This window comes from Ahaetulla prasina, chromosome 2 (assembly GCF_028640845.1).
Source record: "Ahaetulla prasina isolate Xishuangbanna chromosome 2, ASM2864084v1, whole genome shotgun sequence".
In the NCBI taxonomy this organism is placed as follows: Eukaryota; Metazoa; Chordata; class Lepidosauria; order Squamata; family Colubridae; genus Ahaetulla; species Ahaetulla prasina.
Genome location: NC_080540.1, coordinates 14,153,734 through 14,176,127, shown reverse-complemented (window position 1 = coordinate 14,176,127; position 22,394 = coordinate 14,153,734). Strand labels below are relative to the sequence as shown.

Here is a 22,394-nt window from a genome sequence, read left to right as displayed (position 1 = left end):
CTTGAGGGATTCATATTATTACTGTGGGATCAATAGGCCCATTGGCGAAACTACATCTTGAGGCCTTTTGAAAGCATGTGGCCAAATTTATTTTTGCAGGGATCTCTATGGAGATTCTCAGTCATCTAGGTCATGGTTATCCCAAAGGGGCTTTTTCAAGAGGCAACTGGACTTTCTGGTTTTTCTTTGAAGACGTGTCACTTCTCATCCAAAAATCTTCTTCGACTGGATGGTGGGGAATGGAAGAGGTTATATTCATTGCAGACAGTTGGTCATTTGCATTCTTTTGGAGAGTTGTTGAGGCCACTTGGAGGTTTATCTATGTCCTCAGGGTCACTATCTCATCTACGATGCAGTCCTTTCAGCAGTTCCAAGAAGGCTCCACACCCATTTGCACTACTCAGGTGACCCTGAGGATACAGTTAAACTTCCAAGTAGCCTCAACGACTCTCTTAAAGAATGAAAATGACCAGCTGTCCACAAGGAATATAAATCCTTCCATTCTCCACCATCCAGTCGCAGCTGAAGAAGCTTCTTGGATGAGAAGCAAAACATCTTCAAGGAAACACAAGAAAGTCCAGTTGCCTCTTGAAAAATCACCTTTGGGACATTCTGGAGTGATGATGTTCTACAGCAGGGGTCTGCAAACTTGGCTCTTTGAAGACTTTTGGACTTCAACTCCCAGAGTTCCTCAGCCACAAGTCTTAAAAGAGCCAAGTTTGCAGACCCCTGTTCTACAGGGAAGGGGCTACCACAGAGAAGGCCCTTTTTTTTTATCTTACCAATGAACCTCCTTAAGAAAGGGGAAAAGTAACATATCCTCTCTCCAGTCTGGTGGGTCAGGTATATTTGGGAAAAGATGGTTTTTCAAATAACTTGGGTAGGGCTTTAAAGGTGACAACCAGCACCTTGAATTGGACCAGAGACAAATCAGCAGCCAATGTAGCTCCCTCAAAAGTGGTGACACATGTGCAAATCTAAGCTTGCACACAACCATGAGGGCCACTGCATTTTGAACCAATTGAAGCTTCTGGATACTTTTTAAGCGCAGCCCAATATGAATGCATTGTTGTAATCAAGATGGGAGGTGATTAAGGCTCAGGTGCCTGTATCCTGAAATAGGCTGAAGTTTAGAATAGAGTAGAGTAGAGTAGGAGTAGAACAACAGAGTTGGAAGGGACCTTGGAGGTCTTCTACTCCAACCCCTTGCTCACACAGGAAACCCTACACCATTTAGACAAATGGTTGTCCAATATCTTCTTAAAAGCTTCCAGTGTTGGAGCATTCACAACTTCTGGCGCCATGTTGTTCCACTGATTAATTGTTCTGTCAGGAAATTTCTCCTTAGTTCTAGGTTGCTTGTCTCCTCAATTAGTTTCCACCCAAGTGGGAATGATGCACTCACACTTTAAAAAAATACACATTATTATTTTTTTAATTAGCTATTTTAAACAGAGGATAAAAACTAACAAGAACTAATGTGAAGTAAAATGAAAAAAGGAAAAAGAACAGAGAAAAATCCAAAAGTAAAGAAAGAAAAAAAACATAAAAGTAGTTTCCAATTTTCTTTACAATTATTATAACACATACAAAATTACCTCATACTTTATGGTTACAAAAACATAACATAACATAATAACAGAGTTGGAAGGGACCTTGGAGGTCTTCTAGTCCAACCCCCTGCCCAGGCAGGAAACTCTACACCATTTCAGACAAACGGCTATCCAACAAAACAAACTTACTTCTTTCTATGATCTATCTTTCCTAATCATCCAAACCATAAGGAATGTTCATTTTTTCCCATTTCACCAAAAAGTCTGTAAGGCCCTCCCAGTCAGCAATAAAATAGTTTAAAAAATAAATACTAAGCCTTTTAATTAATTTCCCCAAGGGTGTGGGGAAGTTTGTACACAAACAAATACATACAATATAAGTTATGGCTCAAGAAGCTGAAATCTTAGATAAACCTCTGCTTATTTAACAAAAGGAATCACATTTCATCAATTTCATTCATCTTTTATTTTACATATTTAGTAATCTTCCAGTAACTGAAGAGAGTTTACTTCCAACGTCTGGATAAAGGCACTCCTCATAAAACTCAAGATTGAAAAGACAAACCACATAAAAATCAAGATTAAAATAAATAAATAAAACTGTTACGATAGAAATAACAGTTCCTTCCTCTCTCCTTTTTGAGTTTTTCTTCCTTAAGGCAATTTATTATGTCTTGTAGTTTCTTTGGAGGACATTTTGGAGGACATTTTGCAAGGATTTGCTTTTATTGGTCGTGGCTCGAGCCCTCCTAGGACCTGGTGGTGTAAAAATCAGAGCCCATAAATAATTAAATAAAGGTTAGCACACCCTGGATCAAAATAAGCCATTCCCAACCTGTAACTTGTAGTTTTTCTATCAGCACCCATCACTTAAAACTGTTGTGTTCAAAATTAAAAAAAAAAAAGCCGTACTCGAATTAACAGCTACTAAAGCTTTATTCCATGACGCTTCTGGTGAGCGTGTGTAAAATCTATAGCGTACATCATGCCCTTGAGCTCAGATCTCTTTTCTTTTTCCAAGAATTAGCTTCATGATGTCAATTATGCTACCTGACTGTTGCCTGGAGCTCAAGGTGAGCTTTGAAGCTTTATTAACTGCATCCACTTTTGTATGGGGGGTTCTGGTGGAATTACCTGCTTGTCTTCTTTTAAACGATGAAAAGAATTTGGAGACTGGAACCAAGGTATCAGAACCAAGGGACACCAGCTTGACTGATTATCTGCTGTTCTAGTTGTTTTCGACTCCTAAAACCCACGTCAAAAAGGACTTGATGTTTTATAATCAATCAATTTAAAAAAAATGTTGAAAATAAAATAACTGTCACACCAATAATTAAAAAATAATAATTTCCCCAAAATTGGCCCCTTTAACAAGATTGCACATTAGAGGAAAGGTGGAAAAATAATTCCCTAGACAACTAAACTGATTCACACACAGTCACAATATGGACTTTATAGAGGACATCAGATAATTGAAGGCCTAAGTTCTAAAAATCGACTCACAAAGAAATGTGTGAAAAGAAGCAAAAATGTATGCAGATTATCCACTAAACTAGCCCAAAGGGGCCACAACTTCATGGCATAAAGAAAAAAACACATAAATGAAAATTCATCATTAAAATATAAACCAGGGTAAGCACTCCAACTGGTTACAGCAGCATTTCTCAAGCTTAGCAGCTTTAGATTGGCATACTTAAAGCTGGAATTTTCAGAACAGAAATGAAGAATAGAATAGAATAGAATAGAATAGAATAGAATAGAATTAGAATTAGAATAGAATAGAATAGAATAGAATAGAATAGAATTAGAATTAGAATAGAAATAAAACAGAAATTTTAGAATAAGAAATCTATGGGCTACAAACCACCCACAATTCATTCTTAAAATACAGGCCACCAAAATGCAGCCATTTTGTTGATCTTAAAGTACAGGAGGAGTAAAAACGAAGGATTTTTTGGGGGGCGGGGGGGTGGGTGGTCTCAATAGAGCCCATGGATTTTGCACTCCTGCAATCTGTCAGCAGAGAAATAGCAGATGCAGAGAGGTCATTTCAATGAAGAATATTTTTTTAACCCAAAGGTGCTTTTTCAAGAGGCTTTTGATTCTCATCCAGGAAGCTTCTTCAGTTCTGAACTTCAGTCAGAACTGAAGAAGCTTCTTGGATGAGAAACAAAACATCTTCAAGGAAGAACAAAGTCTAGTTGTCGCCTCTTGAAAAAAGCACCTTTGGGACAACCATGACTTGGACGACCGAGAACCTCCATAAATATTTTTACCTCAAAACTGTCCCATTTGTTTCCCTTTGTGCCCCCCCTTTTTTTTCTTTTGTGCTCTTAAAATTAATGGTCCAACGTTTTTATAAGCCGTACAGGCAACTTGTCCCATCAGAAAAATGGAGAAACAGGTTTTAAATACATTCATTTGAAATCACAGATGTTGGCAACGCAGAAGAAAAACTGGCTTGTTCTTCTCGCACACCCTTGCTAGCGAACCCTCGGGTGCGTCAACATAGGTTTTAGGGGGTTTTTTTTCGGGTCCAGCAAGTGACATCTTCTGCTCTTGATTCCATTTTATTGTTCAGAAAGTCAGTCGAAAGTGCATAAATTTATCCTTCACAAATCTGATCCGAGTCTGCCTTTGTGTTTCGTTCCGGGGATCTCACCCATCCCTACCCAATCTACCCACAATTTCTATAAATCTATACACATTCATAAATGTGAGGAAAAGCACAGGAAAACAGATTCAACCTCGGAAGGTTAGAAAGAAATAATAAGAGAGGTTCGGGGGAGCGGGGTGTTGCCCATTAGGCAGGCACAAAGAGAAGTGGAGGGCTTGATTGGAAAATAAATATGTGGTCCTCTTTAGCCGCCCCAACTTCTGCTGGGATATGCCCAAACTCTCTACCCATCTCCTTCAATTGCATTCTTTAGATCCCCAAAACACCAGTTCGTTTGGTTTCTCCCCAGTCCAAGCACACATTTTCCTTTCCCTGCCATGACAAACTTTGAGAAAGTTTAAGATGCCCCGGAAAGGAGGGTCAGAGCTGCCCGTTGAGGCTGATCTTGGCCACGGAGATACTTTCTGTATATTCAACCTCGCCCTTCTCATAAATGATAAAGAGGCAGTGGTCGTCCCCCGGAGAATTTCCCTCCAGGGTGGTCATGGAGGAATAGCCACTGGAACCCCTCCAGATCATCAAGGGTTCTTTCCACCAAGAAGACCCGTTGGTGAAACTCCAGCGTAGCGTCAGGTTGACCCCTGCAATGGAAAGGGGGGAAAAAAAGTCAGCGTCGAGCTTATAAAGCCGTTACTTCAAATGGTCACTAAATGAATGGTTGTAAGTTGAGGACCACCTATATTTCTTAAACTTGCAAATATTCAGATGCATGGACTTCAACTCCCAGAATCCCCCAGCCAGCATGCTGGGAGTTAAAGTATGCTGCATATCTTAAAGCAGGGGTATCCAAATTTGGCAACTTTAAGACTTGTGGGCTTCAGCTCCCAGCAAAGCTGGCTGAGGAATTCTGGGAGTTGAAGTCCACAAGTCTTAAAGTTGCCAAGTTTGGATACCCCTGTCTTAAAGTTTCCAAGGTTGAGAAACACCAGGTTAGAGATATTTGCACATTTGAACAAGAAGTTTCACTCTTCTGAAGACAGAAAAGCCATATTCTGGAGATTCTCCAAAGAGGGGGAGGGAATATTGACACCGCCTATCTCCTGTTTACAACACAGTCCTTTCAGCAGTTCCAGGAAGGATCCACACTCATTTGCACTATGCAGGTGACCCTGAGGACGCCTTAATTTCTTGGTGATCAAGGTAATCTAATTCAGAAACACCTGGCCGGCTGGCTGGCTGGTTAAGCCTGCTTTTTTAAGATTGGAAAAAAAATGTCTTTTAACTGCTGCAGACTGTGCTGTTTTAATGCAACACAGTCTGCATCAAATGTTATAAATAATAATATCACCCAGGCAGATTTCACAGTACCTCCTACATGGCTGAATTTGCCCATGAATCTCTGGAAGATCCTGAACGTCTCCTTCAATCAATATATATATATATTGGTTGAAGGAGATATATATATATCTGGGCCGGAATAGCTCAGGCTGTTAGAGCCTGTTATTATTTATTTATTTATTTATTTATTTCAATTTTTATACCGCCCTTCTCCCGAAGGACTCAGGGCGGTGTACAGCCTAGTAAAAATACAATGTATAAACATTAAAAAGAAGTTAAAAAGAAATATTATAACGTGGCCAAAATTTTTAAAACCATTTAAAATCATAAGACATAAATACCCCAATAAAATATCAATCCAGTCCAGTAGCCTGCAATTACTGCAGGTTCAAGCCCGGCCCAAGGTTGACTCAGCCTTCCATCCTTTATAAGGTAGGTAAAATGAGGACCCAGATTGTTGGGGGGGCAATAAGTTGACTTTGTAAAAATATACAAATAGAATGAGACTATTGCCTTATACACTGTAAGCCGCCCTGAGTCTTCGGAGAAGGGCGGGATATAAATGTAAACAATATATATATATATATATATATATATATGTTTTCTGAGGTTTTCACGGGTGTTTGTATGTAGGTCTTTGGTTGTTCGGGTTTTCTCCCGTGTAAAATTGGAAGTGTCTTGGCGACGTTTCGACGAAGTCTCATTCGTCATCTTCATTTTACACGGGAGAAAACCCGAACAACCAAAGACATATATATACATATATACATATATATATATATATATATATATATATATATATATATATGTTTTCTGAGGTTTTCGCGGGTGTTTGTATATAGGTCTTTGGTTATTGGGTTTTCTCCCGTAAAATTGGAAGTGTCTTGGCGGCGTTTTGAAGTCTCATTAAATCATCTTCAGGCTTCAACCGTGCTTCTGGGAGCAATGTGTGATCGCAGCTGTTTCTTCCTTTTAACTGCTAGTGGTGGTTTGAACTGATTGGGTGGGAGCTTGGCTGTGCTCTGATTGGATGTGGGTTTTTTTGTGCTCTGATTGGCTGGGGGTGTGTCCTGTTTGGGTGGGGGCTTGGTTGTGCTCAAATTAGTCTGGGTTGCAGGGGGATCTGAGCTAGTGAGCTGCACTGCTGCTGTTTGGCTTCGTGTTCGTGGTCGTGCTACATCTTCGTAGTGGGTGTCAGTCTGCTGCATGTATGGATTGGAGGGGTTTGAAATGGCTAATGTTGCAGCTGCGGTCTGGCTTCTGGTCCTTGGTCGTGCTTCCTGATCAGTGTGGGTTTGGATGTGCTTTCTGGGTGGATGTGTGGTGATGACATCCTGTGTGGACCTCGTGAGTGTGGGTCTGGTGTCATTCCTCGTGTTAGGGACACGTTTGTCAATAAGGGCAGGTTTCCAAATGGCTGGTAGGCGGGAGGTATCATCTCGTTTGTTCATGCTGTGTGGGCGTTTTTCTATCTCGATGGCTTCTCTGATTATTCTGTTGTTAAAGTGTTCAGTTTTGGCGATAGTTCTGGTCTTTTTAAAGTCAATATCGTGTCCTGTGACTTTAAAGTGTTGGACCAGGGAAGAAGTTGGTTCCTCTTTTTTGAATGAGTTCTTGTGTTCTTCAATGCGTAATTTGTGTTCTTCAATGCGTAATTCAATGCGTGTTTGTATGTAGGTCTTTGGTTATCGGGTTTCTATCTTCAGGCTTCAGCTTGATATATATATATATATATATATATATATATATATATATATATATATATATATATATATATATATATATATATATATATATATATATATTTTTTCTGAGGTTTTCACGGGTGTTTGTATATAGGTCTTTGGTTGTTCGGGTTTTCTCCCGCGTAAAATTGGAAGTGTCTTGGCGACGTTTCGACGAAGTCTCATTCGTCATCTTCAGGCTTCAGCTTCGTGCTTCTGGGAGCAATGTGTGATTGCAGCTGTTTCTTCCTTTTTTAACTTTTACTGTTTCTACTGTTTAACTAGTTAAAAAGGAAGAAACAGCTGCAATCACACATTGCTCCCAGAAGCACGAAGCTGAAGCCTGAAGATGACGAATGAGACTTCTACAAGCATGCTACAATTAGTGATTATTAACTTTTATATATATATACATATATATATATATATATATATATATATATATATATATATATATATATATATATATATATATATATATATATATATATATATATATATATATATATATATATATATATATATATATATTTGTTTTCTGAGGTTTTCACGGGTGTTTGTATATAGGTCTTTGGTTGTTCGGGTTTTCTCCCGTGTAAGATTGGAAGTGTCTTGGCGACGTTTCGACGAAGTCTCATTCGTCATCTTCAGGCTTCAGCTTCGTGCTTCTGGGAGCAATGTGTGATCGCAGCTGTTTCTTCCTTTTAACTGCTAGTGGGGTTTGAACTGATTGGGTGGGAGCTTGGCTGTGCTCTGATTGGATGGGGTTTTCTGTGCTCTGATTGGCTGGGGTGTGTCCTGTGTTGGTGGGGGCTTGGTTGTGCTCAGTCTAGTCTGTGCTGCAGGGGATTTGAGCTGGTGAGCTGCATAGCTGTTGTTTGGCTTTGTGGTCGTGCTACATCTTCATAGTGGGTGTCAGTCTGCTGCATGTATGGATTGGAGGGGTTTGAAATGGCTAATGTTGCAGCTGCGGTCTGGCTTCTGGTCCTTGGTCGTGCTTCATGATCAGTGTGGGTTTGGGTCTGCTTTCTGGGTGCATGTGTGGTGGTGACATCCTGTGTGGACCTCGTGAGTGTCGGTCTGGTGTCATTCCTCATGTTAGGGACTCGTTTGTCAATAAGGGTGGGGTTCCAAATGACTGGTAGGCGGGAGGTATCATCTTGTTTGTTCATGCTATGTGGGCGTTTTTCTATCTCAATGGCTTCTCTGATTATTCTGTTGTTAAAGTGTTCAGTTTTGGCGATAGTTCTGGTCTTTTTAAAGTCAATATCATGTCCTGTGACTTTAAAGTGTTGGGCCAGGGAAGAAGTTGGTTCCTCTTTTTTGAATGAGTTCTTGTGTTCTTCAATGCGTGCACTTATTCTTCTGTTGGTTTGTCCAATGTATGTGGTGGGGCAGGCGGTGCATGGGATTTCATATACTCCTTGATTTTCTAACTCAATTTTGTCTTTGGGGTTTCTTAGGATGGTGGATATTTTTCTGTTTGTGCAGAATGCTGTCTTGATGTTGTGTTTGTGGAGGATCTTGCTGATTCTGTCTGTGGTGCCTTTTATATATGGGAGGAGGGCTGTGCCATTTCTTGTTCTCTGTCTTGGATTTTAGTGGGGGTTCTTTTGGATTAGCTTGGTAATCTTATTTCTTTGGAATCCATTGGATGTTAGTACGTTAGTGAGAGTGTCTAGTTCAGGTTTTAGGTGTTGTTCATCAGTTAAGCATTTTGTTCTGGAGATGAGTGTCTTGGCTACGGAGTTGATCTGTGCTGGGTGGTGGTGTGAGAGTGCGTGCAGATAGCGGTTTGTGCGTGTTTTCTTCTGGTAGATGGTGTGTCCTAGGGAGCCATTGGGTTTCTGTAGACTAAGACATCCAGGAAGGAAGTTGGTTATTAACTTCTGTTTCCATGGTGAACTGTATTTTGGGGTGTAGGCTATTGAGGTGTGTGAGGAAGTTGTCAAGTTTTCTTTCCGTGTGGCCAGATTATGAAGGTATGGTCTACATATCTGAGCCAGAGTTTGGGTTTGTGATCAGATTTTTCTAGAGCTTGGGTTTCAAAGTGTTCCATGTAGAGATTGGCAATGACAGGTGAGAGGGTGATCCCATGGGTGCTCCTTCTACTTGTTTGTATTTTTGTCCATTATAGATGAAGTATGTGTTGGATAGGCAGTGGTTGGTCAGATCTAGGATGTGCTTGGGGGTTATATTTGTTTTGGATAGCTGTCAAGGCTTCTTTGATTGGCACTTGGGTGAAGAGGATATGACATCAAAGCTCACGAGTAGGTCGCTGGGCTGTAAGTTTTGTTTCTTTATGATCTCTATGAACTGGAATGAGTTTTTACGTGTGAGGTGATGGATTCTGCATAGGGCTGTAGTTGTTTGGCGAGAAATTTGGCTAGGTTTTGTAGAGGTGAGCCTATGGAGCTGATCTGTGCTGGGTGGTGGTGTGAGAGTGCATGCAGATAGCGGTTTGTGTGTGTTTTCTTCTGGTAGATGGTGTGTCCTAGGGAGCCATTGGGTTTCTGTAGACTAAGACATCCAGGAAGGAAGTTGGTTATTAACTTCTGTTTCCATGGTGAACTGTATTTTGGGGTGTAGGCTATTGAGGTGTGTGAGGAAGTTGTCAAGTTTTCTTTCCGTGTGGCCAGATTATGAAGGTATGGTCTACATATCTGAGCCAGAGTTTGGGTTTGTGATCAGATTTTTCTAGAGCTTGGGTTTCAAAGTGTTCCATGTAGAGATTGGCAATGACAGGTGAGAGGGGTGATCCCATGGGTGCTCCTTCTACTTGTTTGTATTTTTGTCCATTATAGATGAAGTATGTGTTGGATAGGCAGTGGTTGGTCAGATCTAGGATGTGCTTGGGGAGGTTATATTTGTTTTGGATAGCTGTCAAGGCTTCTTTGATTGGCAATTGGGTGAAGAGGGATATGACATCAAAGCTCACGAGTAGGGGGCTGGGGTGTAAGTTTTGTTTCTTTATGATCTCTATGAACTGGAATGAGTTTTTACGTGTGAGGTGATGGATTCTGCATAGGGCTGTAGTTGTTTGGCAGAAATTTGGCTAGGTTTTGTAGAGGTGAGCCTATGGAGCTGACTATGGGTCTGAGTGGGGTTCCTTCTTTGTGTATCTTGGGGAGGCATAGAGCTTAGGGCATCTGGATGATTTCTCTCTGGGAATGATTCTTTGTTGGATTTCTTCGCTGATGGGGGAGGCTTTTATTTTGGATCTAGTGGTTTTTCTAGGTAGGTGGTGGGGTCTGTGTTTAGGGGCTTGTATGCAGGGTCTTGGAGTAGGTTGGTTAATTTGGTTTGGTAGTCAGATGTGTTCATAACCACCGTGGCGTTGCCCTTGTCTGCTGGTAGGATTATTATGCTGGTATCTTTTTTCAGGTTAAGTAGTGCTGTCTGTTCCTCTTTGGGTAAGTTGCTTTTGGGTGGCTTGCTGGTGCAGAGGATGTTGGAGATCTCGAGTCTGATTTTGTTAGCGTCATCGGGGTTGATTTTGGTCAGGCTGGTTTCAACTCCGCATATAATGGTTTCGTGGGGATGTATTTGGGAGTGACTGCAAAGTTGAATCCTTTGGAAAGGACATCGGTTTCAGCTTTGGTGAGGATCCTATCTGAGATGTTATGCACTGTTTGTTTCATGTGTTGCTGTGAGGGTGGAGGGTTTGTTTTCTGGCGTTCTTGTAGTCTTCGGAGTTTGTTGGTGTGCGTGTCTGTCTTGAGGGTGGTCTGTGTTTGGCTCTCAGGCGGCAAGTTGTTTGGATTTGTCCCAAAGTGCAGGGTGCATCTTGTTGCTGAGTTTGAGGTGAAGTGTGAGGAGATCTTTGTTGATTTGATCTAGGAGGAATCTTTTTGTGTGAAGTTCATTTCTGATTAAGGCCAATTCTGTTCTTTTTAGGATGCGTTTGGTGGCTGCAGAGTTGGAGTGGAATTTCAATTGGAAGCATTTGGGGATTAAATTTTGATCGCGGCAGTTTCGTAGGAATGCGAGGTCACATAAAATGGAAGCTCTTTGGACTTCTAGTTTTTCATAGGTCCTGGTCAGATGGTGGATTTCCTCCCCGTAGAGGTGCAATATTTGTTTTCTGAGGTTTTCACGGGTGTTTGTACATAGGTCTTTGGTTGTTCGGGTTTTCTCCCGTGTAAAATTGGAAGTGTCTTGGCGACGTTTCGACGAAGTCTCTTTCGTCATCTTCAGGCTTCAGCTTCGTGCTTCTGGGAGCAATGTGTGATCGCAGCTGTTTCTTCCTTTTAACTGCTAGTGGGGGTTTGAACTGATTGGGTGGGAGCTTGGCTGTGCTCTGATTGGATGGGGGTTTTTCTGTGCTCTGATTGGCTGGGGGTGTGTCCTGGACAAACCTGGACAAACCAACAGAAGAATAAGTGCACGCATTGAAGAACACAAGAACTCATTCAAAAAAGAGGAACCAACTTCTTCCCTGGTCCAACACTTTAAAGTCACAGGACATGATATTGACTTTAAAAAGACCAGAACTATCGCCAAAACTGAACACTTTAACAACAGAATAATCAGAGAAGCCATTGAGATAGAAAAACGCCCACACAGCATGAACAAACGAGATGACACCTCCCGCCTACCAGCCATTTGGAAACCCGCCCTTATTGACAAACGAGTCCCTAACACGAGGAATGACACCAGACCCCCACACCCAAGGTCCACACAGGATGTCACCACCGCACATCCACCCAGAAAGCAGACCCAAACCCACACTGATCATAAAGCACGACCAAGGACCAGAAGCCAGACCGCAGCTGCAACATTAGCCATTTCAAATCCCTCCAATCCATTCATGCAGCAGACTGACACCCACTATGAAGATGTAGCACGACCACAAAGCCAAACAACAGCTATGCAGCTCACCAGCTCAAATCCCCCTGCAGCACAGACTAGACTGCGCACAACCAAGCCCCACCAACACAGGACACACCCCCATCCAATCAGAGCACAGAAAAACCCCCATCCAATCAGAGCACAACCAAGCTCCCACCCAATCAGTTCAAACCCCCACTAGCAGTTAAAAGGAAGAAACAGCTGCGATCACACATTGCTCCCAGAAGCACGAAGCTGAAGCAGAAGCACGAAGCTGATATTGACTTTAAAAAGACCAGAACTATCGCCAAAACTGAACACTTTAACAACAGAATAATCAGAGAAGCCATCGAGATAGAAAAACGCCCACACAGCATGAACAAACGAGATGATACCTCCCGCCTACCAGCCATTTGGAAACCTGCCCTTATTGACAAACGTGTCCCTAACACGAGGAATGACACCAGACCCACACTCACGAGGTCCACACAGGATGTCATCACCACACATCCACCCAGAAAGCACACCCAAACCCACACTGATCAGGAAGCACGACCAAGGACCAGAAGCCAGACCGCAGCTGCAACATTAGCCACTTCAAACCCCTCCAATCCATACATGCAGCAGACTGACACCCACTACGAAGATGTAGCACGACCACGAACACGAAGCCAAACAGCAGCAGTGCAGCTCACCAGCTCAAATCCCCCTGCAGCACAGATTAGACTGAGCACAACCAAGGCCCCACCAACACAGGACACACCCCAGCCAATCAGAGCACAGAAAACCCCATCCAATCAGAGCACAGCCAAGCTCCCACCCAATCAGTTCAAACCCCACTAGCAGTTAAAAGGAAGAAACAGCTGCGATCACACATTGCTCCCAGAAGCACGGCTGAAGCCTGAAGATGACGAATGAGACTTCGTCAAACGTCGCCAAGACACTTCCAATTTTACACGGAGAAAACCGAACAACCAAAGACATATATATATATATATATATATATATATATATATATATATATATATATATATATATATATATATATATTTATATATATATATTAAAGAAGTACAAGCATGCTACAATTAGTGATTATTAACTTTTATACAGTAGTGGTCTTCACCTGTAATTTTGGTTCCAAGGTTTAATAGGGAAATTAACAGAACTAGCAGGAGGTTAAGTAAGGTGCACAACAAGTAGAAATATGACGGATACAAAAATCTTTTGTGTCAATTGCAGACCTTTCAGTGTGTTTAGGGACAGGAGACAGTTGAATAAAAGAAAAAGAATCAACGAAAACATTCCTCGTCCCCAGCTATTTGAGTGAATTTGGCCAATTGTGGCATAATACACCAAGGTTAAGCAAACGGTAGCATTGTGCAACTTGCACACCCAGATGCAAACATACAGAGAGAAAATCTCAATCTTTTGATTGTTTTTACTCACGCAGCTGACGATGGGCTGGATTGGTGAAGAAAACCAGACCGGATTTGACAAGAGCTCCTGCGGCCACTGCGGGATCTACTAAACCCTCATCAAATCTCACGTTCTCCAACGGAAGGGTATCGCAACCGTCGTAACTGCGAACCACTATGCGACATCGGCAATGGTAGAAATTCTCATTCCGGGCGTTCACCACCACAGAACCATCTGGCAGCTCATAGGGCTGTTCGAAAAGGAGAACAATGAGAAGATTTGGGATAAGCAGTCATATTCTTCCTTTTCCGCTGTATTTGGGTAGGACCTCACACTTTCTATTGCCGTGGTTTGTGAGCCACAACGACTAAGTTCCCAAGCCCTGCTAAGCCATATAGAGCAGGGGTGTCAAACTCAATTAATGTTGTGGTCTGCCAGCGGCCTTTGGAGCTGGCAATGGAGTCAGACAATGGAGGCTGAGGAAGAGCGTGGGCCAGTCCTGGAGGCTGGGGAAGGCCCGGATGAGGGCTCTGCATCGGAGACTGAGGTGGGGCCAGGACCATCGGGGAGTGAGGTGCGGACTCCGAAGCCTCCAGAGGCTGACAGTAGTGAGGCAGAGGAATAGGAGGAGCCTGTTCCTAATGCACACATGAGAAGAGCTGCCAGAAGGCAAGAGCAGCTCAAGCAAAGAGGACGACTCGGGAGTAGGGCTCGATAAGGCTTAAAAGAACAGCAACGGCGTTTGGGCTTTGCCGGAAAACAACTTCGATAGCTTTGTCTTTTTGCATTTATTTTGTATCGGTGTCTTCTAAACTGCCAAGAAAGGCCTTTTCCAGTTTGCCTGATTGGACCAAGGTTGGTGATAGGACTGAGGAATTTGTGTTGGGAGGAATCTGCTTTAATTTAGTTGAACTACGCTGAGAATAAATAATTCTCAGCTGTTCGAATAAAGTTTGTTTGTTTTTACACTGACTGACTTTCCTACTACCTACTGAGGCCTGGGTCGCAACTATTTCATTGAAGGCCACATCAGGGTTGTGTTTGACCTTGGGGAGCCAGTGTGTGTGTGGCCAGTCTGACATCAGTCGTGTGGTGGCCCAAGCACTCTGCCAGCGAACACGGGCCCCCGAGCTCCGTTTCGGCTGCGACGGCCTCCTGCAACCCTCTACCAGCAAAAACGGATCTTGGGAAGACTGCACGCAGCCCTCCCGAGCTCTGTTTTCACTGGCAGAGGTACCGCAGGGCGATCCTCCGGGCCAGATCTAAATACCTCATGGGCCAGATCTGGCCCTCAGGCCTTGATTTTGACACCTCTGATATAGAGCATAGAGTTTTTAAAGCAAATTCTTTACTACACAGAATACATGAGTATGCAGATGAAATTAAGATGATTTGGGATAAACGCGAAGATTCTTTTTGTCCTCATTTGGGTAAGACCTCACACTCCAATATTTTCCAACCATCAAGGTTTATGCCACAGAAATAAATAAATCTTATTTGCCATTTAATTGTAAGCTGCCTAGAGTCGGCTTCGACAAGACAAAGTCGTAAAATGGGACAACGCTTAACAACAGTCTCAGCAATAGAAATATTGGGCTCAATTGTGGTCGTAAGTCGAAGACTACTTCATTAGCCAACCGATTTCCACCTCACCAGAGCCACACGGACAGAGCCATTCAGAGAAAGAAGAGACAAGTTGTTAAAACAGCTGAGGTATCACCTCAAAACACAGCAGTGTAAAATGCACTCCTCAGTTTGGCCCAAGTCCCTAGAAGTAGTCTGCCAATTTTTAAGGATTCTCTTATGTTAATATTCAAACCATCATTGGATACATCTTTATTGTCTGAAGATGGTTCCTCCTGAATTTAGTGGGATGAAATTCTGAATGAATTTAGACAGGGTCACATTGCCTGGGTTTCAAATCCCTTTCCTACAAACATGAAGACTAGAGTCCAGTTTACCATAACAACAACAACAACAACAACAGCAACAACAGAGTTGGAAGGGACCTTGGAGGTCTTCTAGTCCAACCCCCTGCCCCGGCAGGAATCTCTACACCACTTCAGACAAATGGTTATCCAACATCTTCTTAAAAACCTCCAGTGTTGGAGCATTTACAACTTCTGCAGGCAAGTTGTTCCACTTATTACCATATATACTCGAATATAAGCCGATCCGAGTATAAGCCGAGGTCCCCAATTTTACCCCAAAAAACTGGGGTAAACTGGGGACTCGAGTATAAGCCGAGGGAGGGAAATGAGGCAGCTACCGGTCAGGGAAAGCCTCCCCCCCTCAGCCGAGAAGGCTGGCGGCTCCCCCGCCCCGCCCTCTCACTGCACCGGCAGGGCTTCCCCGCGCTAATGCAAAAGCCCGCCAAGTTTGCACCATCCGGTATAATGTGAAAAAAAGAAGAAAAAAAACTGAGATAAGTCAGATATACTCGAGTATAAGCCGAGGGGACGTTTTTCAGCACAAAAAACGTGCTGAAAAACTCGGCTTATACTCGAGTATATACGGTAATTGTTCTAACTGTCAGGAAATTTCTCCTTAGTTCTAAGTTGCTTCTCTCCTGGATTAGTTTCCACCCGTTGCATCTTGTTCTACCTTCAGGTGTTTTGGAGAATAGTTTTACACCCTCTTCTTTGTGGCAGCCCCTGAGATATTGGAACACTGCTATCATGTCTCCCCTAGTCCTTCTTTCTCTTTCAAATCTGTTTAAAATGTAGAGACTTACTTCCCATTTGACCGAAATTCTCAGGAATCCTACAACTACAAGGTGAGGTAACCTCGTACAATTTGTAAAAGGAATGTAGAATTGACCTTGGGAAAGTGTAAGAGTGCTGATCAGAGAGGAAGAGAAGAGTGAGCTGTGAAGGAAAGAAGGAAGAGATTACACAGTCCACAGATTGAAGGAAATGTGAAAACGAAACTCAAAATATAGGTAGTCCTCGACTTACAACAGTTCGCTTAATGCCTGTTCAAATTTACAATGACACCGAAATGAGTGACCTATCTATGACCATTGTTCACACTCATGACCGTTGCAACATCCCCATGGTCACATGGGTGTTTACACTCGGATGCTTATCAACTGACTCACATTTATGACGGTTGGAGTGTCCCAGGGTCACGTGATCCTCTTTTGACAAGCAAAGCCAATGGCGAGACCAGATTACCAATTTAACAACTGCAGTGATTCATTTAACAAATGTAGCAAGAAAAGTCGCAAAATGGGGCACTTAACAAATGTCTCACTCGGCAACATAAAAGTTTGGGTCCAACTCTGGTCATATGTTAAGGACTACCCGTAACTCACCTTGGTTTTATTTCATATTAAGTGGGGACACAGAGACATTTGTTCGGGCTTTCAACGTTATGGACTATATACCCCACACAACAATAAAATAGCATTCCTGAAATTCCTGCAACGTCTGTTTCTTTGACTGGGCCTACCTCAAAGAGCTGAACACAACCCTGAAAACTTGTCCCAGGTGTTTTTCTGTCTCTTATTATAAGCAAACAAAATTAAGGTAGGATTTTCTTTCTCGTGATCGCCTTCGGTCTCTGCTTTGCGCAGTTTGTTCTTCCTCCTTAATAGCTTGCTCAGTGGTTCTCTCCCATTTCCCTCAAAATCAAGTGTATAAATGTCCGCCATCTGCAAATAACGTTCTAAGCCAGTGACTCCTTTGATTTCTTTTTGAGATGTAAAACTCAATCGCCAAGGTTCGACCTTCCCAGTTGTACTGACCTGGCATTCGTCAGGATTAAAGTCACTGTAATTCTTCTGCAGTCCGTAAGGGATGCCATGCAAGGGCTGTCTCCCGTAATACCACGTCATGCCGTGGTCATCGCTGAGGAGGCAGGAGATCCCGTCCAGCTCTAAAGTCCCATGACCACAAACAATCAAGCGTCCCTTCTTGGGCTCGTAGCGTTTCTGCAGACCGAGATAGATTGGTTAGTGTGATGGAATGTAGTAAATTCGATCTCCAGGTGGGAGGAGGTGCATTTCAGACGAATAACAGACAGTCCGGACATGTGTGAGAGAAAAAGAAAGCAATTCTCTAATTCTCAGGCATAAACAGGGGCGAAATGCTACTGGTTAGGGCCAGTTCACCCACACCGGTAGTAACAAATGCTACCAGTTCGTCGGAATCGGTAGTAAAAAATGCTAAAAAAAGGTTTTAAAAAGTTCCGAGGATTGCACAGCACAGCTGATTGTCGCACAGCTATCCTCGGAACTTTTGTTTTTTTTACTTTTTAAGCATTCTTTTACTACCGGTTTGCCAGAACCAGTAGTAAAAAAATGCTTTAAAAAAGTTAGTTCTGACTATCAGCTGTGCGACAATCAGCTGTGCTGCGTGATTTATATTCGCTAGAAAGCAGGAAAGATTGAGGGCGGAAGAAGAATAGGACAGCAGAGAATGAGGTGGCTGGATGGAGTCACTGAAGCAGTAGGTGTGAGCTTAAATGGACTCCAGAAGATGATAGAGGACAGGAAGGCCTGGAGGAACATTGTCCATGGGGTTGTGATGGGTCGGACACGACTTCACAACTAACAACAAGCTTTACAATCAAGTAGAATTAGTTCATCTGTTCCTATTTGCTGAGTTGTTTATACCTGGAAGGGGTGGCAGAAATTTGCTCTTTTCTAAAAATGGCGGTGGATAAGGATCAACACTAGCATTGATCCCAATGCTGTTCCCTTTCCAGTCCCACATCATCATCGCGACACATATAAACGGGGTGTGTGTGTGTAAGAAAAACGGTGAATCGTTCAGCACAATCATTTCTTACCACCTCTGTGTTTGAGGTGTAGGCTCACCTGGATGCCGTAGCCCGGTCCAGGGGCAAACATAGTGGTGCCAACTTCCTCAGAGAGATTCCGGGGACGGCTCCACGTGACGCCATCATCCAAGCTGCGAATGATCATGACGCTGGCGGTGGAACATCCGCGGTAGTGTGCACAGAGGGTATATATCAAGAACACCGTGTCCTTTTCCCAATCTATCACCACAGCTCCAAGGTTGAGGCCGTCTGTGAGGGAACCGTCATCAACTATGAATGAAGTTGGGCTCCAGTTAGCACCTAGAAGGACAGGCAGATCATGGATTAGATTTTTCTCCTACCAGTATACGCAGGCTAAGTCAGGGGTGTCAAAGTCGCGGCATCACGACATATCAGGATTTTTCCCCCCTTCACTAAACCAGGCATGGATGTGGCTAGTGTGTGAAGTATCTGGTCTGAAGGCTCTGAGTTTGACAGGCCTGGGCTAGGCTTTTTCAGTTTAATACCAGCCTCCTCTTGAATTACTAGCAAGTTGCACTGCCCTGTCTGAGTTTCCAACAGGGATAATTTAAATTAATTGGATATGTAGTTAGTAGAGGATTATTATGGCTTCTTGGCTGGAGCACGATATTTTTTTTTTAATTTTCCAAGGTTCTGGTTTTTATTTTTCATACATAAAAGGTAAAGGCTCCCCTCGTACATATGTCTAGTCGTTCCCGACTCTAGGGGGCGCTGCTCATCTCAGTTTCAAAGCCGAAGAGCCAGCGCTGTCTGAAGATGTCTCCGTGGTCATGTGGTTGGCATGGCTAAACACCAAAGGCACACAGAACGCTGTTACCTTCCCACCAAAGGTTGTCCCTATTTTTCTACTTGCATTTTTACGTGCTTTCGAACTGCTAGGTTGGCAAAAGGTGGGACAAGTAATGGGGGTTACACAGCACTAGGGATTCGAACCGCCGAACTGCCGACCTTTCGATCGACAAGCTCAGCGTCTTAGCCACGTCAGCCACCACGTCCCTTTTTCATATGCTGATTAGAAGCCACTCTGAGTCCTTGACTTACAACAATTGGTTTAATCACCGTTCTGATTTTCACACGACCATTATAGCATCCCCATGGTCATGTGACGAAAATTCAAACACTTGGCAACTGGCATGTATTTATGAAGGTTGCAGTGTCCTGGGGTTATGTGATCGCCTTTTTGTGACCGTCTGACGAAGGTCAATCAAATGGATAAGCCAGATTCACTTAACAACCATATTACTAAATTAACAACTGCAGTGATTCACCTAACAACTGGGGCAAGAAAGGATGCAAAATGGGGCAAAATTCACTTAACAACTGTCTCGCTTCGCCACAGAAATTTTAGGGTCAATTGTGGCTGTAAGCTGAGGCCTACCTATAAGGTGGGAAGCCATATAAATATCTTAAAACCTCTCCCCTGCTCTCTTGAATGTTGTAACTAAACAGTGTCATAGTTTTGTTCAGCTTCTGTTTTAAGTGGGGTAAACCCAATTTTTTTTACTACTGGTTTTGTGGGTGTGGCTTGGTGGGCGTGGTATGGTGTGGCTTGGTGGGCGTGGCTTGGTGGGCATGGCAGAAGGATGCTGCAAAATCCCCATTCCCTCCCCTCTCCTAGGGGAAGGATATTGTAAAATCTCCATTCCCACCCCACTCTGGGGCCAGCTCTAGGGCCAGCATCCCCCATGCATGCACCCGCCCCCCTGCACATGTGCCTCCCCGCGCTGTTATGGCTTCCAGGTTGCTGCAGGCAGCTTTCCAGGCCCAAAACGGGGCGCAGGGGGCTTCACACACCCACCTGCATCCTGTTTATCTTCCAGGTTGGTGCAAGAGGCTTTCCAGGCCCAAAGCGGGGTACGGGGGCGCAGTACAAGGCCCCCTGTGCCCCGTTTAGGGCCTGAAAAGCCTCCTGCACCACTCCGCATGCGCCCTGACCCCTGCGTATGTGTGTGTGTGTGTTCCCCGCATGTGCTCACCCCTGCACAGTGGAGACCCAAACACCAGTTGGCCAGAGGGAGGCACATTCTTATGCGCAATGGAGCTGGGCTGGGGCAACAGCTAGAGTGCCCGCAGAGAGGGCTCTGCGTGCCACCTGTGGCACATGTGCCATAGGTTCACCATCACGGCCCTAGAGACTTCTGCCCCTGAGACAGAAACCAATGTCCACTCCCGTCCCTCCTGCGTCTTAAGTCTGACAAACCTTTGTCTACTGATCTGCGAAGGGCTATGAATTTAGCCCCACTGTCAGAAGCCGAAGTCTTCCTGGCTTCTGAAAAGGCCAAAAGGGTGCCGTATGGTGTCGCTGTGATGAGAGGTATCCTGAACGTGTTTACCTCCCCGATTGCGCCGCCACTGACCCAGAGCAATTGCTCCATGACGATACGAGGTTTCACCTGCCGAGACAAAACCAGGGAAGGTCATCAGGCCTTGGCTGCAAGGAAGCGGTGAAAGAAACAATAAGTATATCTGTTATCTGTGAAGCTTGGCCTCCACATGGACCAGTTTGTTTGTTTTTTAATGGCAGGATAGAAATGTTCCTGTTTCTGAGATTCATAATCCCCACCAAAAGTGCTAACTTCCTGTCTGACTAGAGAACCAGGGTTGGGCCAATGACGGTACTGTTTTTCAATCAAAGCTGGTTTAAGCAGATGCAAAAGAGACCGAGGTTCTCCTTTATCTTTAACAGAAGGATTTGTACCAAATTAAGCTCTGTTCGCCTTTGGACCCAAATCCTGAAACACAATAAAAATAAGTGAGAAACAATCTAGACAGCATACTAAAAAGCAGAGACCTCATCCTGCCAACAAAAGTGCGTATAGTCAAGGATATGATTTTCCCAGTTGCAATGGATGGCTGTGAAAGTTGGACCATAAGAAGGGCTGAGCGCCAAAGAATTGAGGCCTTTGAACTCTGGTGCTGTAGAAGACTCCTGAGAGTCCCTTGGACTGCAAGGCAAACAAACAAGTCAGTTCTAGAGGAGATCAACCCTGACTGCTCTTTAGAAGGCCAGATCCTAAAGATGAAACTCAAACACTTTGGCTGCCTACTGAGAAGGAAAAACTCACTGGAGCCTAATGTTGGAAACGATTGAGGGCAAAAGAAGAAGGGGATGGCAGCGAACGAGGTGCTGGATGAAGTCACTGAAGCTGTTGGCGTGAGGTTAAATGGACTCCAGATGATGGTAGAGGTCAGGAAGGCCTGGAGGAACGTTGTCCATGAGGTCTTGATGGGTCGGACACGACTTCGCAACTAACGACAACAAAGCTAACACTCTTGCAACTGCACAACTGTATTCTTAAGGCCATACTATGTTTGAATGCAATAAGACTTCTTTAAGGGAGTGAAAAAATGGGATAGAAACTAAAGCAGAAACACTGAAAATATCAAGAGGGAATTAGTTGTCAGAAGCTTGAAATTTAGGGAACAACATAAAAAAATGTGCAAGAGGATAACACCTTAACCACAAGGCAAAAAAAGAAAAAAAACCTCCAACAAATGTAATTTCAGTTACAATAGTCAAATGTAATACAAACTAAGAACAAGAAAGGAAAGGAAAAGTGAAAATGCAAAGGTCGGGAAAAAAGAAAACTAAGCACAGAAAATAGAAAAAAAGAAAAGGAAGAATATACAATAGTTAAGAGAAAGAAAACATATAAAAATTACTTCCAACCTACATCATAACAAAACATAAAATATTTTTGTAACTCTTCACCGTCTTTTAGTTCTTTAGTTCATCCATGTTTTATCTATAGACAAATCCATAAGGCATCAACTTTTCAGTTCTAGCAGAAAGTCCAAAAAAGGTAGCCAGAAGTAGCAAAATATCTTAATTTAAACTTGATCAAAGAAACCAACATTATATTCCTTCCTTTTATTTCTATCAGTCTTAATCTTTAGTCCATTCAAGTAATGCTATAGAGTTTGATTTCTTTTCTTGATTCTTCTCACAAGATTCTAAAAAAAAAATATTAACAAGTCTCTTTTGTAAATCCAATACAAAAAAAAATATTCAGGTCAGTCTTTCAGGTAAGATAAAATAGATAACTTTATTGTCATTTTTTTACTGTGAGCACACTGACCCACATTAAAAATGAAATTCTGTTGCCT

General features: G+C 43.1%; 1 protein-coding gene across 1 annotated transcript in view; it reads right to left on the bottom strand.

Moving 5' to 3' along the window:
- Positions 1 to 353: 353 nt before the first annotated feature.
- Positions 354 to 22,394, bottom strand: part of NEU1 (neuraminidase 1) — a 31,467-nt gene continuing 9,426 nt past the window's right edge. The window contains exons 2-6 of the mRNA XM_058171393.1: positions 20,488 to 20,680; positions 18,304 to 18,566; positions 17,230 to 17,415; positions 13,512 to 13,731; positions 354 to 4,811 (exon numbers count right to left, since the gene is read on the bottom strand). Coding sequence (XP_058027376.1) covers positions 4,591 to 4,811; positions 13,512 to 13,731; positions 17,230 to 17,415; positions 18,304 to 18,566; positions 20,488 to 20,680 — 1,083 coding nt within the window. The 3' untranslated portion in view covers positions 354 to 4,590. The remainder of the gene's footprint in view (positions 4,812 to 13,511; positions 13,732 to 17,229; positions 17,416 to 18,303; positions 18,567 to 20,487; positions 20,681 to 22,394) is intronic.